Genomic DNA, 17,566 nt, shown 5'->3' with positions numbered 1-17,566 from the left:
AATCAGTTATTGTGATCATTTTCATTTGGAACATTTATAATAGACTTGAAATCAAGGTATACTACCTATATTAGTCAGACGAAAAATCTAATTTGAATAACTGTAATGATGGAGCCTATAAAATATACTACCAGGTAAAGGTAATATTCAGAGAAAGTAAATGTTTATCTTGGCAGATCTCACTTTATCACTTCAGGAGTTGACTGAAGACCAAAGTTGAGCAATTCAAACACAATTAAACCTCCAGGAATTTACTAAAAAACATGAGAGGTAGTATACAAAAAATTCCTTAACACATAAATGACCATTACAAATAGTTGGGTTAGTATCTCAGAAAACAAATTGAGATCACAACAACAGAACTTCAACTTCCATTTTAACAAAAATCTTTGGTTATCTTCCTCTATATTATAAACATATAAGGAGTTATTGATATTTTAACTAAAAAATAAACATTCCTGTTTTCTAATTGATTTAAGAAGGTAAAAATCAAAAGTTGGTCATCGAGTGGTGCAGACAACATTTTTCTCAATGAAATCTCGTAGAACATCTGACACAGAGAGCTTTGTGCGAGCAATTTTATGTGTGCCGAAGTCTTTCCTTCGAGCACGCTTGAAGCAACTCTTATGCTGTTTTTTAACCAACTCGTACATGAGCAGTGAGTTATCAAATAAAGAAGGATCTTTCCTAGCTAGAGCTTTATACTTCAAGAGAGTTGGCTTACAAGGGAGTCTAAATAATGACTGCAGCACATCCCACACCTTCAAGCCACACTTGGTTAGCAAGATAGGGATTTTAGAAGCTTGTACATCCCAGTGTGGCTTCCTGTAGAGCAGCAGCTGTCGATACAGAAACTGGAAAGCTTCGTTGGTGAGGTGTTGATGACACACGTGAAGAGCATTTCTACTGTGACTTATTTTAGTAAGGCGAGAAAGCTCAATTTGCAGCTGCAAATATGATTTGTCGATGGCAGCAGTGTACTGAAATGACTCTGACCTTAGAAATGTGAGCTCCCCCTCCAGCTCTTTAATATCTTGATGAAGGTGTTTGAGCAGACCAGCATACATTGGCAAGTCTGAAAAGATGAGAATTTTTAATTATAATATATTATGGTATTTAAATATTCAAACTAAGTAAAGTTTGACTAATTATCATACATTGATATTTCATTTCACTTACATGCAATTTGCTAATTCTCTTCTTGTTAGCAGTAATTTTCAACTCACAAGTTATTATGAGAGCTTTTAAGCTGAAAAATTATGCACATAAAAATTCTATTAGGTACAAACCTTTATTTTAGTTACACAAAAACAAATACAGGGGAGAACTTCTTAACTTCTACCAAGTAAAATATTACATTATCAATCATGGAAATATCAAGAATAGAGACAATACAGATTCTATAGGTATTTCACAAATCGCATTTAATGGCAGTTTGGAAGTTCAACAATTGTACTACTTAAAACAGTACTAGAGAGTAGGTAGGGACACTGGGACAGTCTAAAAAAGTCTCTAGCCTACTTTGACGCTACACTACACTGACAGTGACTGACTGACTGACTACAGTAACTAGGTATGCACTATGATATGACTATGCAGTAGGTACAGCAGTATCATGCCATGATGCCAGTATGCTATAATTTTTATAATTAATAATTATATTATCATAATTATAATGATTATGATTTTTTTTACCTTCCTAGGCAAAATAGACTATGCATTCCTACCTTTTTTATAGAGCCCTTGTAATTTTCTGCATTTGTGTTGCTTTTTCTTGAAAGAAGCAGCTGACATTATGGTTTAATTTATTCAAATTTTATACACTACAATAAAACCAGTTAAAATTTCAAATAGCTAGTTGACATACTTGAAATAGTAGGTACATGTTCTCATATGGATTATGGAACTTGAAACAATGCTTTGACTTTGAGAGTTTGAGTCTGTGTTTGTTGAAATCTGTCACTTTATATAAATTTACGCAAATACTTCATTAGTATACTATATAACCAACTCTATTGATAAACTCAAATACTCAATCTAAAACTTTTAACAGAGACGTCACAACTCACGACACAACTCTGTTAAACTTGATTTATCTTGATTTATCTTTAAGCACCAGTCTTCTTGGACATAGGTGCTTTGTTCAGAGCAGGGTGTAATTTTTACTACAGCTGGTCAATGAAGCCAGCTTTGGACAGGTATGTTACAAGTTTTTCTGCAGGGAACTCATCTCTAAGCAATGTTGCAAGGGTTTAAATTTCAGGGCCAGCTAAGTAATAACTGCAGAATTTGCAGTCTCAAACATCGCTACGCGATCTCAAGTTTTGATTTTCTTACTCAATTTATTTTAAATCTTTTGCTTCCGATAATTGTATTGCTTGTAACTCAGCAGCTGCTTAAAATACGTATTTCTACTGGGTGCCTTTTTTTCTAGCAACCAATGCAACCAATTTTCAATAAAATAGGTTCCCCTAGGTTGCCCTGGATATAACTGTTATAAAACTATTATATAATTAATGGGAAACTTATTTCTAACAGTTATATCCAGGGGAACCTATTTTATTGAGAATATTTGGTTGCATTGGTTGCTAGAAAAAAAGGCTCCCAGTAGAAATACGTGCAATAAAGTAGGTTCCCCTAGGTTGCCCTGGATATAACTGTTATAAAACTATTATATAATCACTGGGAGACTTATTTCTAACAGTTATATCCAAGGCAAGTGCTCATTACACTTCAGCAACTATTACATCTGCTTGTCTTACAGGTACGTGCAGCCACGGCTGTCTACAACTGCTGCTGCGTCCAGTGGTGTCCAGTGGCATCCACCTTGGCGTCTTTGGTGCATGAAATCGGCGTCCTCGACCTATGTTGTGCCATGCTCTACAGTCTGGTGATATGACCATGCAGTATTGCAGTAGGTACAGCAGTATCATGCCATGATGCCAGTATGCTATAATTTTTATAATATTATGATTATGATTTTTTTTTACCTTCCTAGGCAAAATAGACAATGCATTCCTACCTTTTTTATAGAGCCCTTGTAATTTTCTGCATTTGTGTTGCTTTTTCTTGAAAGAAGCAGCTGACATTATGGTTTAATTTATTCAAATTTTATACACTACAATAAAACCAGTTAAAATTTCAAATAGTTGACATACTTGAAATAGTAGGGTACATGTTCTCATATGGATATTGGATTATGGAACTTGAAACAATGCTTTGACTTTGAGAGTTTGAGTCTGTGTTTGTTGAAATCTGTCACTTTATATAAATTTACGCAAATACTTCATTAGTATACTATATAACCAACTCTATTGATAAACTCAAATACTCAATCTAAAACTTTTAACAGAGACGTCACAACTCACGACACAACTCTGTTAAACTGAACTCAGTGAACTGCACTCATTAGCGACTTAGCGTCTTTACTTAAAATTATTTTTCAATTTTCATACAAGTTGACTCGAGTCAATTTATAGGCTAGCCTATGCGCTAAGGACTCAGGGTTATAAGTCTTTTTTCCGATTCATTGAATCCTTCATGCCGCGGTTTCTTGGATATATTTTTTATAATCGGGTTCAACCGAAAAAAGACTTGTCTTGGAACTACTAAATTTGTCCGAGACGTCTCCAGAAGAACATCTGTGAATGATGAAGCCATTCAACAACATCATTGGCCGTAAATTTTTCGAAGACGTACTAAGAATTGAAGTGCTGCTGCTGCACGAAAGTCGCAGATGGATAAAAACTGAAATAATAGTGCAGAATGAATTCTTCCAGGATAGTTTCAGCTTGCTTCAATATATTTATTCTATGGTTTCTAAAAAAATTAGACACCTTTGATCTCATATTTTTAGTTCAATTTCGACCCCGTTTAGAAGTACACAGAACTAATGTACTGATTTAAGAATTCCTCATTTTTGAGTGGATAGGGAATGAATTTATGAAAAGTTGCTGAATTACCGATGACATTCGAATCATGGTTCAACTATGATTCCAACATTTTTTCCGTTACAGAGTATACTTGCTATCATTGCTGTGTGAGCTCCGGACTAGGGTCTGATCAAAAGGCGGCCTTTTTGAAAATTTTGCGCAGTTGTAAAAATCTACGTAGATCATTTGTTTCACTCGCCTAAGCCCTACCGTAGGTCAGCTTGATAACCATTGGGAATTGGGATCGAGGAAAAAAAACATTGGTATTATTTTATTGTAATGTCTTCCCCTAAAAGCTATCAAATACAAAAATGGAATTGGCGCGGTCGCGGTAGAGGTACCAGAGGTCGAGGATTTCATCAGAGGCCTGGCGGCCCTGGCCCTGGGAAAAGAAGCAACAAGAATAACCCTAATAACACAAATCCATCCCCTTCTAATGAATCATCTGCTTCAAACTGTAAATAAGCTAAGAATTTAGAAAATATTGTAATTAAAATAATCAATATTTAATCATTTATCTACGCCTTTTCTACGGTTGGTCAATTGTCAATATTATGAAATCAAACTTTTTTACCAAATTATTACAATTCAATCATGTAGCTAGTTACAGATTTGTATATTTTTATAAATTTAAAAACTATCTACAATATATATAAAATACTAGGCTATGAAAAAATACACTAGGCTACGATAAACCTATATTAAATAGGTTTAGTTAAAAAAGGATGTCCACGGCACTATTAGTCTATTATTAAGAATTTCCTTGTAGCCTAGTGCATCAAGATGATCAAGTTATTGTATTTATTTTATATCTTATTAGATTTTACTATTCGTTTGAATTTTTTAAAATTACTGGTAACTTTGAAATATTAAATTGCCTTTTCCTAGGATGCAATTGTATTGGAAAAACTTTGCTAATCTTATCAACAGTTACAGAAACAGCATAATTAGTAGTGGCAAGTGGGAGGCCTGATTAAGTAGGCAGGATGGGAATTTTCCTGGTTATCCTAACTAAACTTTCACAGCTCCTAACTAAGACTCAGGCTAAGAGTAAGACCTAAAGTCATCTAAGTGAGAAATTTTCAATACTTTTGGAATATTTTGGCCAGATTGTTAATTGTACACTTTTGTTCACAATAGGTAGGAGTTCATTATCTAGGGCCAGACTAGTGGGAATCTTATGGCACCAAAATTGGCAGGAAGCTCTAGTTGCAGCTCATAGCCAGATAGCCTCATAAGATATATATATATATATATATATATATGGTACCAGTATTCTAGTAATCCAGTTTCCACATGGACCACACCTGCCACTGCCAGCAGGCAACAGCATCATCTACATAGACTACATACTATGATTACTATCACAATGTGATTGTTACTGTTACAAGTGGGGTGTTTCACTAGTTTGAACTGTAAGTAAAATAAAATTGTTTATGGCCAAAAATATACTCTAATTTGATTTATTTTCATTTATTTCATTTCTTCTCAGATGGATTTGCTGGTAGTCTGGAGCAGAGTAATGAACCATATAACTCAGCTGCTTTGATCAAAGCATCTGGACCCATACCTGTTAGTTGCAGACAACCTCTCATCACCACCCTACTGCCTCCAGCCAAATGTCCTTTCAAAGGATGGCATATTTACATGACCCAAGGTGACAATTTTACACAATGTTACACTATTCAATGTATGATATATAGGTTTAATATCAGCACTCAGTGGTGTTATTTATTTTTCATCAATATCATTATCTATCTTTTTTTAGATTGGAATTATCTGACTAGATTTTTTCCATTTCAATGCAACCAAGATGTTGGCTGTTGAACTTATCTTCAAAAGTTCCATGTCTGTGACTCTGTGTCCTTACTGTTTTTCCACTTACAAAAGTCATCATATAAAATCATCAAAATTTGTAGCTTTACTTCATCCATAATTTTTGTTAAGTACTTATATCTATTTTTCCAAATTATTGGAGTAAGTGCAGTGTTAGTATATTTTCTTGTCCTTCCAGCATACAGTGAGACAAATGAAAATGTGCAAAAAATTCAGAATCTGCAGAAATTCCTCCTACACAGCACTACTGACAAGGAAAGAGATGCTGTGTGGAACACTTGTAGTTTCAAGGTGAAGTAGGTATAACAGTTTCAAATGATAAACTTTTCAATTCTAGAAGTACACTTGTTTGCTAGCATTATTCTTGCTTTTGTTTTATTGTAATATAGTGTACTTTTTATCTTTTTTGTTTTCCTGATATTTTTTTAAACAATGTAGTATAGATAAATTGCATGAAAAACTGCAATTTCTGAACGTTGTAACCTTGAAATTTATAAAACACCATCAACTCAGAATTTGATACAATTATTCTTGCTAAATAATATGAATCTTTCAGGTCTCCCTCAAAGAGCTGGTGGCTGATCCTGAACTGCAAGTCTCTGAGCCATCTCTGCTTTCTGAAATCATCAATACTCCACAGACTGTGCTTAATGCTCTGGGTCTGGCCATGCACCAGGTAAAAAATTAATTTCTCTGTGCCTGGGACTTCTGGTATAGCAATAAACCTTCATTTAATGACTTTATTATGAATGTCATTTAAAACTGATCAGTTTAATTGCTCAATACATTCAGTTCCCATCTATTATATGTGATGTGTTCAACTTTTGTAAAAAGTATCAAATGTAAAAAGTATCAAACATCACAAGCAATTTGGCCAAAAAAATGATTAATATACTTAGGCCTGATTTGGGATTCATAGTTTCTGTTTTTTTTTTCAAAATTTGAACTTGAAAGTAGATTTAAATACCTTCTCCATTGTTGACATAAGTTAATAAGTAATCAATAAATGTACTTATAAATATCGACTTTTGATTCATTTCAGATACTATACAATACAGCCGAAGCTCTTGTGCGGAAGCACACAACAGAACAGCTGAACCTCACACTGGCCCAACAACAATCGTCCCTGAGTAACCATTCTCTGGATGCTAGCAACTCAATGATGTCAACACCGGGCATGACGAGCCAGAACCCAGCCAGCGGGTCGTCTTTCCTGAACATGAGTGTGAGTGAGGAGAGCGTGCAGGCTGCTATGCCTGACATCAAGGTGCCTCTAGTGTGCGCCAGACTGCACGATGATCGAGAAGGACACATTACGCCACTCAAGGAGCTCAAAGCTAATTTGTATGGTGAGTAAATTCTTGGTTTCTATTATTATCATTCATGAGTACGGTATGATTTATTCATGAAAAATCTCAGTGAAAGAATGATCTATTGCAAGTACTGGAACTAATTTTGTGTGTAGTAGTGTAGTCTATCATGATTTTTGCATTGTTTTATAGTATTGATTCACATGACAGGTAAGCTGGTGAGCATCACAGGAACTGTTGTACGTGTGTCTGGCGTCAGCCAGCGCTGTGTTACGCTAGCCTTCAGCTGCCAGACGTGCCTTGCTGTCTTTGGACTTTCACAACCCGATGCCAGGTGTGGCATTCAAATATATAAATTTGCTAATATTGATTATCTCACACGATTCTATATATCACACTACACTATGTTGAAACTTGATTTATTATAAACATGATTACATTTTTAACTGAGGAGAAATGGTTCAGTACTTAATCAATTATTCTTAATCTGCTTCATAATTTCCTCTAACATTGTAAATGGTAAACTAGGTACACGGTGCCCAATCAGTGCGCCAGCGAAGGCTGCAGGTCCAGGCAGTTCACGCCTCTGCGCTCACACGCCCTCACACACACCATCGACCACCAGACCATACGCGTTCAGGAGAACAACTCCGACACGGGAGTGAGCAAGCACTTTGTAAACTCCAGCTGGAGTGAGCAAACCCTTTGTAAATTCAGGTTGGAGTAATCAGTCGTGTTATCTCCAGCTGGAGTAAGCTATATCTCCACCTGGAGTAAGCATGCCCTCTGTAATCTCCAGCTGGAGCGAACAAGTATTTTGTAACCTATAGCTGAGGTGAGCAAGCCCTGTGTAAACTCCCGCTAAACGACACCAGCTGACCGACGGCCGACTGTCATTCTACCAGAGGCTGCCAATATGGCGGCCAGGTATTTCAACAGTGCCATATTTATTTTTTTTAGATGTTTCATGATTCTGCTTCTACAAAAATTCGAAATTCGTGCCCTGATATTGTTCCAGAATATTATGTATTGTGATAAATTACATGATGTAGACAAGAGCCTTAGGCTCCCAAGTAACTTTCATATCTATAATAGATAGTATAAGGCATTCAATTGTTCTTCCTGGTTCTGTTAAGATAGTCTAAGTGATTGACCATCAGTTCAAATAATCACTCTCATTACAGAACAAGAGGTACAGCGCTCATTCTCGTTCATAAATATACCCAAATGTAAATGAGGCAAATTCAGCTGCTATTTATTTGTAACCAAATAATTTTTTCTGTATCCAATTTAAATTATTTTATTTAAGTATAATATATACGATGTTCAGGACGAAGCGCTGTCACCGGAGCACGGCCGCGTGCCGCGCTGCGTAGAGTGCCACCTGAGCCGCGACCTGGTGGACGCCTGCATACCTGGGGACCTTGTCACCATCACCGGCACTGTCACCGTCTGTACTTTTTTATAGCAGTAACAATTTTTCTAAATGGCTTGTCTGTTAATTTCTTATTAACACGTCTTATTACAACCTCGAATCTTCTCTAACTCATGAGTAATATTTAGCCAAGCATTGAAACACACTTTTGCACACGTATGAGCGATATCTAACACCCCTTTTTGTGAATACCCTGTTCAGTTCCTCACTCCTGGGCACATTTTTATCGTTTTTCCGATCGCTCAGCTCGTAAATGCATCTAACCTTTACGCACTGCCACTTACATAGCCATCTAAGCCCTCATCGTCTGCATAAACCCTCATTATCTACCATTTACCCTCATATTTACTTCAACCCTACGCTCGTACGTATGTACGGCCATCGTAGCTCCACACACTGCCTCTCACGTGGCCATCTAAGCCCTCATTGCCTGCCTCTTACCCTCACATTTACATGGTCAGATATCTTACCCTCACATTTACCTGCTCAGGTGGAGCAGAGCGGCGAGTCCTCGGGTCGTCATGGCGACGCGTGTCTGTTCCTGGTCTGCGTGGAGGTCTGCAGCATCGACACCTGCAAGACAGACCCCTCGTCTGCTGCTGCCGGCAACTTCACCATCACCGACTACTACAACATCAGGGTCTCGTTACTCTTATAAACATGATCTGAATATAATTAGCCTACTATACTGCTATGTCCCAGTCGTAATAATGGTTATTATTACAGACTGTGTATCCTGAGACGGGGACTAGTTAACGTGGATTTAAATTTATTATGGTGTAACAATTACTGATTCAGCCCTCGTATCTTAAGTAAGGGGAACTTGGAGCTTATGCCCGTGTCCAAAAATGATCATAAAAATGGCATCAATTTGTCATCTTGCTCTGTAATAAAAACTCGTTACATCTAACATATCGGTTTGTGAATGCATAGCCGCTGAGCATCAAAACAAATTCGTGATGAAAGTGCTTAATTCAATTTGTGACATATATAATAAATATAATAAATTTATTTGATCTCAAACGAGTAAATGTGACCTTCCAGTGTATCTCGGACTCTCATTCTAAACCCTGTACGGTTGAGTGGTTCGTTTATTGTAGTTATTTAGAGACTACGCATTTCTAGTATAACTTCATATACGCGCTCACAATCCTTCCTTGCACCTTAGGCCGGGCATGATCTTCCAATATTTTCTTGCTCTGCTCGTCAACTCGCTAACTGAATATTTAGGTTTGTTTGTTAGAAATATTTCTCTACTTATAAAGCAACGTATTCGCCAAGTCATGTCTTCATTTTGATTATCCAGGCTGTGCACGCTCGTCCATCTCTGTTCCGTCTGCTGGTGCAGTCTCTGTGTCCCACGATCTACGGCCAGGAGCTCGTGAAGGCTGGCCTCACGCTGTGCCTCTTCGGCGGCTGCAGCGGCTCTGACGACGCGGTTGGCATTCGCGGCGAAGCTCACATCCTCGTGGTGGGGGACCCTGGCCTGGGCAAAAGTCAGATGCTGCAAGCCTGTGCTAATATCGCTCCGCGGGGAGTGTTTGTGTGCGGCAACACGGCCACAAGCGCCGGGCTCACCGTGTCCCTGACGCGCGAGTCAGGGTCTGGTGACTATAGTTTAGAAGGCGGCGCACTGGTGCTGGCAGACCGGGGAGTTTGCTGCATTGATGAACTTGATAAAATGCAGCACGCGCAACATCAGGTAATTTTTCCTTACTAACTCTCACTTGTATTCCTGCTTCTTAATAGCCGTCTGAATGCAGCATGGACATCATTGACTGCATTTTTGTTAATAGTTCTTTTTCATTAGATGATGGCTAACAACCAATAAGCACTAGTTACATATCTCATAACCTTTACTAATTCAACATTGAGTTCATACAAAATGTACATTTTTATGTTTTATTTATGCGGGTAAATATTCCAGTAGATATTCACGTCTCTCTTATTTGGTTCTAAATTATCGTACATTTGTACATACTTGTTTCTTAGGCCCGAAAACATTGGCTATATATTGTCGTGCCTGAATACATCGGCTATATTCTGTCGTGCCTGAATACAATATAAATTCATCATCTATTAACCAACATCTACATGAGATAATATCATTAAACCACCTGCAAGAGTCTCCACCATGACCCACATTACTGTTGATGGATGATGGTCGTGGAACTACCAGTGGCACCAAGTGCCCGGAAAAACTGACCTATCAGTTCCCCCTCCCTTACCTAGTCGCCACTACCAGGATGGGCAATTACAACAACAACTGTTGCTGAGGTGATATCATCGATATCATTAAACCACCTACAAGAGTCTCCCCTCTGACCCACATTACTGTTGCAGGCGCTGCTGGAGGGCATGGAGCAGCAGCGTATCAGCGTTGTTAAGGGCGGGCTGGTGTGGTGCCCTCTGACCCACATTACTGTTGCAGGCGCTGCTGGAGGGCATGGAGCAGCAGCGCATCAGCGTCGTTAAGGGCGGGCTGGTGTGGTCCCCTCTGACCCACATTACTGTTGCAGGCGCTGCTGGAGGGCATGGAGCAGCAGCGTATCAGCGTCGCTAAGGGCGGCCTGGTGTGCACGCTGCCCGCCAGAGCCGCCGTCCTGGCCGCTGCTAACCCCGTCCACGGCCACTACAACAAAGCCAAGACCGTCGCTGAGAACCTCAAGATCAGCGCCCCTCTCCTCTCCAGGTTCGATCTGCTCTTCATCCTCGTGGATCGTCCTGATGAGGTTTGTCTTAATCCACTTTAGGATATTAATTTTTGATAGTATATTTAATTTTATCACAGATAGTATACGTCGCCGTCCATTTATGAAACATTTAGAGATTTATGATATAATGGGTGCTATTGAATTTTCTTTACGTATTCAAAGAGCAGGTAATGTTCATTTTAAAACAGGAGTTGGTTCTTCCCAGATGATCGAAGCCTTCTTTTTTGCAGTGCTATGCACTTTTCTCCATTAGAAACGTTATAAATTTCACTTATTTGTTTGCATAGCTTTTATTTGTTCGTTGTAAAACAGGAATTGGACTCGCTGCTCTCCCGTCACGTGATGGCGCTGCACAGCGAGAGCAAGAAGAAGCCAAGCCTCAACTGCAGCGTCAGCAGTGCAGGTAGCAGCAACTACAGCACCAGCAGTGCGGATAGGCGGTTAACCACAGCTGAGGGCGTCATGCCAATTGCTTTATTAGTCAATTACTCCTATTCAATCAAGTCCTGTCGACGGCGAAATGGATTTAAGGTGGATAAATGTTGGGAATGAAATGTCATATCCACGTTAATTTATTTGTTGCGTTTGCATGTGATAGAATATTATTTTTATTGTTTATATTATCTAACATTTAAGACGTTTAAATTATGTAACATTTTTATTATTTATGTTATCTAACATTTAAGACGTTTAAATTATGCAACATTTTTATTGTTTATATTATCTAACATTTATAACGTTGATATTATCTAACGTACAATCTTGACAGGACTGGACAGCGTGAGCGGCCTGAACTCGAGCGTCCTGGAAGGCCGGGAACACGCGTCCCTCAGGTGGGAACTGACGGAGTTTTGTCCTCTTGTCACGCTCGGTAATAAATCCTTGATAACTTTTTTATGAACTGTGAATAAACCTGTAATAAATTGCTTGACTCATTCGTGGCATTCGCCAATATCGAATGGCATCCAGGTTCTTGTAAGTATGGGGCTCTGGGCAGAAGAAATTGTCTTTCGTCTTATGGCATGTTCGTTTTATTTTGTGGCTTAAGGGAGTTTCGTCTTCTTGTCCCTCTTACAATTAGTAAACATTCTGGGCCGTTTCAGAAGCCTAAACTTTCTTTTCCGCTTCCAGGGTTTTGTGAAGTCTGAGCTGAAAATTATTCATTTAGCTGAAAGCATGATCGTTTGGTAACTAACTGCCTATGACCTGCATACGTCTTGTTCAGTACCTCTGGGTTCGTTGATTTTCGTGATCAATTTAAGTTGGTAATGTCATTAAATTGTGCCTTCTTCGTTGTTTTTAACATGATCTTCAAAAACTTGGCGTCTTTCGTCATTGCATTTACTCTAGCAATGCACGAGTATCAGACAGGCGTAACTTACTGGCCCGTTCGTTGCACTATTATTGTGATATTACTTTGTACAATGGGATGTACGTTGCGATCACATGACGTGTTCTGCCCGCCTTCGAATGGTACGAGTTTCTTTTAAGTTATCCATTGTGGCTTATAGTAAACCTCGGCACATTAGTCGCAAGCTGCTCACCTCAAGATGTTAACTACAGGCGCGGGGCATGTATGGATGACGTCAGTAATTGTAGTATGTGACATAGCAACATGCAATGTAACAACTTGTTTGACAAAGTCATTAATTATAGTATGTGACATTGTGACATGCAACGTAACAACTTGTTTGACAATAGTACTTGCTTGTCTCCATATTTTGACTCTATCTGAGTCAAAACAATGACAATGGTGTATGCTGGAAGAAAAGCTATATTTATTTTGAAATCAGGTTCGTTGCATCTTCCAAAAATCGCAGCAAATAAACTAAACTAAAAGTTATTGAGCTAAAGATATGGAATCCAGGAGTAATTTTTGAATTATTTGGGAATATATAATACAATAAGAGTAATAAAAATATAATAAAAAGTGAATGGTTAAAGTAAAGAAAGTATTATCCTAGTACAGAAGCTTGACTTAAGTAAACATTTCAGTGAGCGCCTCAAGTACGCGCCTGGTGAGTTCGAGGAGCCGCTGCCTGCTTCCACCTTCAGGAAATTTATTTGTTACGCCAGGAGGTGAGGTTTTTTAAGGCATGAATATATTGTAGTAGGACTATTTATCGTGCTAACAGCCACGTTTTGGGCCTGAGGGTGTTTGTTGCAAGAGTGTCAAGCAAACAAGGAATTGGTGATGGTCTCCACCTCCCCTACAACCATCCCAAACCACCTTTTTATTAGACTTTTCCTTGTGTTTATTTAACAATTTACTGAACAACACAAGAAGAAGAACCAGGTATGTACATTGAACAGAGAAGAAAAAGAATAAGCGCAAAACCGAGGCACGGGGGGGTCTATAACCTCTCAAATAATGGTATTTTCAAGTTTGCCTGCTTTACCCAGTCTGAAAAGCAAAAAAAGATTAACATGTTAAACCTAAGGAGTGCACTAAATCCATAAAAAATATCCGTTACATTAACTTTAGCATGATTAAGTTAGAGATGCATATCAAACAGTGAGCACTCTACTATGGTGTCAACACTGAAATTGATACATACTTTTGCTTTAATTTCGTACTTTAATTTCACATTACATTGCATCTCAGGAGAGGGGGGTTTGTAGGACCCCTAGTAGGAAAATCCTACTTCCTTGCAATATCACTGAAATGGGCTTCCCACAACAATATTTTAACTATTATCTAACCATTTATCTGTTGACATTAATGCATGGTTATTAGGAGAGAATCAAGTTGAACTTGAGAGTTAACGTGATGTCATGAGAGAAGCAGTTAGGCAATTATTGGAGTTGCAAGGCACTCAACTTTGAACTGGATCTAAGGGTGAGCTAGATCATGATCTCGATCTTCTAAGATATTTTATCTGTGTTTAGCATTAAATTTCAGGGCCAGCTAAGTAATAACTGCAGAATTTGCAGTCTCAAACATCGCTACGCGATCTCAAGTTTTGATTTTTCTTACTCAATTTACTTTAAATCTGTTGCTTCTGCTAATTGTATTATTTGTAACTCAGCAGCTGCTTATTACACTTCAGCAACTATTACATCTGCTTGTCTTACAGGTACGTGCAGCCACGGCTGTCTACAACTGCTGCAGCGATACTGCAAACTTTTTACTTGGAGCTTCGGTCGCAGCATCACAGCAGCGCGGCGTCCGCTCCCCCGATCACCACACGACACCTGGAGGCCCTCGTGCGCTTAACGCAGGTCTTATTATTACAGTTATTATTATAACATTTTGTTCGTTTCATTATTTATTGGTCTTAGATTCTTCGTGTTCATTGACTTTTTTACTTATCGTTCTGGTGATTATTTACCTTTCATTGCTTGCGTTTAGTAATTTCTTGCTTACTTTGTTGAACACTTGAATATTTTACTATACTTAGTTCAAAATTAGTTGTAAAAGAGGTTTAAATTTTTAGTTCTTTTTCCAACTAATCCGAGTGCTTGTGACTGCTTGTTTAACTCTTCATCCACGAATACATTAACCAATGTCAATACTATTCGTATTTACATGGCTAAAAAACAGATTGACCGTCAGTAGATAATGGCTTGCACTGATCCAAGCTTTTTTTCAAATGTTTTTGAGGGTAATAACGTCAAATTGAAAGATTTAAATACGGTATTTCAACCAAGCGTGTGTCGCCGAGCGAGAACGAAGTGTGAGCTGAGAGAAGATGCAAGAACGACGTACAAATTCCAACGGTTTTCCAAATGCTTGCAGGAGTACTAATATCAAATTAAAAAATGTAACCGATTTTCATGTTACGTTGTTAGGAGTAAAAACGTTAATTAAAAATAAACCGAAATTTCGAACATCCCACTTATTTGTTGGCAGGCGAGGGCGAAGTGTGAGCTGCGAGAGGAAGCAACAGAAGACGACGCTAGGGACGTGGTAGCGCTGATGCGGTACAGCATGATCGACACGCTCGCCGACGACCTCGGAAACCTGCACTTCGAGCGATCCTCACACGGCTCAGGCTCCTCCAACCGATCACAGGTTGCCTTAAAATTAGCATAATATTATCCCTATTATGTGTTATTGGACGTAGCAGTCCCAGGCCACGCTGGGGCCCCTCCTTAGTATCATTAGTAGTATGTTTCGCAGTGGCTGCTTATGGCCACACGAGGGTGCCGCCTCAAGACTTAATCTTTGTTATCCACTTGCACTCCTCGGCATCCACCTCCTTGGAGGAGTGCTCCTCCAATCAAACACAGGTTCCCTTGAATTAATATAACCGTAAAGTTTCCATTTGATTTTTCTAGTCGTGAACGGAATGGACTTGGCTTACTAACCATTTTTATCATTTTCATACAACTGGAAGTAGTTTATTCTGGTTTAAGTGAATCATTCACAATTGTTTGATGTGTGTGGCAGGCGCGGCGGCTGTTGACGTGCCTGCAGCGACACTCGGACATGACGGGCACGAGTCTGTACTCTGTCCAGGACCTACGTGCCGTCGCCGCGCAGGCGCAGATCGACGCCAGCGCAGTTGCAGGACTCATCGAAGGACTCAACCAGCAGGGCTTCCTTATTAACAAGGGCAACAGAATGTACCAGCTGGTGACTTCCAAATAAATTCATAGTGGATTTCCCTATGATATTCGTGATGAATATTGTGATGCTATAGTGTATAGCGTCGACGTAGGAATATTTTATGCTTAGAGTTAAAATGATTCATCATTCACGCTTACGTCCAATTTGTGTTCTTATGAATGTGAGTGGATATGTTTTCCTACATTACGGATTTTGCTTCCCTTTTTTTGTTGGAAACTTTGTTATTTGGTAGCGCGATTTTATTGAAGGAGTTTCACTACTAATAAGCCTTTTGAAGCGATCACGTCAGACGACTGTATATTTGGCTTAAGTTAGTTTGACTTCGTCACGATGAATATTTTGGTTCAAATTCCACACTTATTTTGGCTACAAAAGGAATTTTGATTGTGATATTGTGACGACATCTTCGAGTCTCGTCAAGTGCACTCACGGCACAGTGATGTTGCTTCGTTTACTTTCTTGTAGCTGTTGTTTATTTGGATGTTTTTGTTGTGAGAAGACCAGGCAAGGTTCTCTTCTTGCTTTCATTTAATATCACGTTTAAGTTTGATGTTACAAAATATATTCTAGTAGTTTTCTACATACAAGATGTATATATTTTTATAAAGTAATGATGTTCTTCTTCCTATTTTCTAACCTGCCATTCGTCAACTTGAGAAGACCAGGCAAGGTTCTCTTCTTGCTTTCATTTAATATCACGTTTAAGTTTGATGTTACAAAATATATTCTAGTAGTTTTCTACATACAATGTATATATATTTTTACAAAGTAATGATGTTCTTCTTCCTATTTTCTAACCTGCCATTCGTCAACAGGATTGTTGTCCCTGAAGTGTATGCCACTGATGAAAATTTACCACACCGCCCTTGTATTCGATTTGACTCTCATTGGAAACTTTTATATAATGCAATAAATACGGCGAGAAACTCCATTCAGCTGCGGTTATCACATGAGTTGATGTGAATTTGACTTGAATCTAACGTGAGTTGGTCGTCTGGTAAATTGCAGTGCATGAGGAAACAAAATCCTGGTTAAACCTTTGGAATTGAAATTGATGATCTATTTTGAGCGAGGATGCCTGGCATAGGAGGAGATAGAAGTATAGCAGTCAATGATTAGGAACGTAGTATTGAATCTTTCTGAAAACCGAAGCGTCAACGGGGAATGAAACGAACATTAGTTGAAGGCGTAGGCATTATTTCTGGAGTAGGAATAGCAAGGCTATAGTGAGGTTATAGGAAAGCAAAGTAGCGAAGAAAAAGTTAAATTAATAAGTTTCGATAGATTAGAAATATATGAAAAAAGTGAATAAAATGAATGTAATTTCGCTCCTTATAATAAAGGTGCATTATCGACTCGCGTTCAGTTCACGAACCAAATAGAAATATACGAAAAAAGTGAATAAAATGAAAGTAATTTTTCTAAAAAGATCATTGCTATGAAGCATATTTATAGAAATGTCTCTTTAGCGTAATCAAATCGTTAATGTTAAATCCGTGTCACAAATTCTAAAAATCACTTACGAAAACCTAATTGTAAGTTCCGTAGACTGCCGCTCATCGAGAATCATAGACTTGTAGAGGCAACGTCGCCCGAACGGGCGAACGCAGAGGTCGTGGCACGTTCGACGCAGCAAAATGGCTTTTTCGGTGATTTTAGCATTATTATGAAGAATGAATTTTGGTTACCCCGAAGAAATGTGGTGATGATGCGTAAAATCTAAATATAGCAGTTAAAAAATATGATGAAATTTACTGGTGAAAATT

The 17,566-nt window shown here is 38.5% G+C and overlaps 2 protein-coding genes across 3 annotated transcripts; one reads left to right on the top strand and one right to left on the bottom strand.

Annotated features, from left to right (window-relative positions):
- Positions 1–328: 328 nt before the first annotated feature.
- LOC108677395 lies at positions 329–3,434 on the bottom strand. Of its 2 annotated transcripts, none has more exons than XM_018165604.2 (2): positions 3,023–3,434; positions 329–1,075 (listed from the first exon to the last, which is right to left on the bottom strand). In XM_018165604.2, the coding sequence occupies exons 1-2, from the start codon at positions 3,087–3,089 to the stop codon at positions 501–503; spliced, it is 642 nt and encodes a 213-aa protein (XP_018021093.1). In that variant the 5' UTR covers positions 3,090–3,434; the 3' UTR covers positions 329–500. The 2 variants fall into 2 exon arrangements, with proteins under 2 accessions (XP_018021093.1, XP_018021092.1); XM_018165603.2 differs by lacking the exon at positions 3,023–3,434 and adding an exon at positions 1,728–2,069.
- A 750-nt stretch (positions 3,435–4,184) lies between these two features.
- Positions 4,185–16,415, top strand: LOC108677389 (DNA helicase MCM8). Its single transcript, XM_047883805.1, has 17 exons — positions 4,185–4,389; positions 5,425–5,589; positions 5,947–6,059; positions 6,325–6,444; positions 6,811–7,117; positions 7,289–7,412; positions 7,607–7,739; positions 8,409–8,528; positions 9,004–9,153; positions 9,820–10,215; positions 11,033–11,245; positions 11,540–11,630; positions 11,997–12,060; positions 13,223–13,306; positions 14,305–14,449; positions 15,081–15,242; positions 15,621–16,415. The coding sequence occupies exons 1-17, from the start codon at positions 4,212–4,214 to the stop codon at positions 15,819–15,821; spliced, it is 2,766 nt and encodes a 921-aa protein (XP_047739761.1). The 5' UTR covers positions 4,185–4,211; the 3' UTR covers positions 15,822–16,415.
- The last annotated feature ends 1,151 nt before the right edge of the window (positions 16,416–17,566 follow it).

This window comes from Hyalella azteca, unplaced genomic scaffold (genome assembly GCF_000764305.2).
Source record: "Hyalella azteca isolate HAZT.00-mixed unplaced genomic scaffold, Hazt_2.0.2 contig13715, whole genome shotgun sequence".
Lineage (NCBI taxonomy): Eukaryota > Metazoa > Arthropoda > Malacostraca > Amphipoda > Hyalellidae > Hyalella > Hyalella azteca.
Note: the sequence above shows the minus strand (reverse complement) of the source record. Positions and strands in the feature narration are given on the sequence as shown.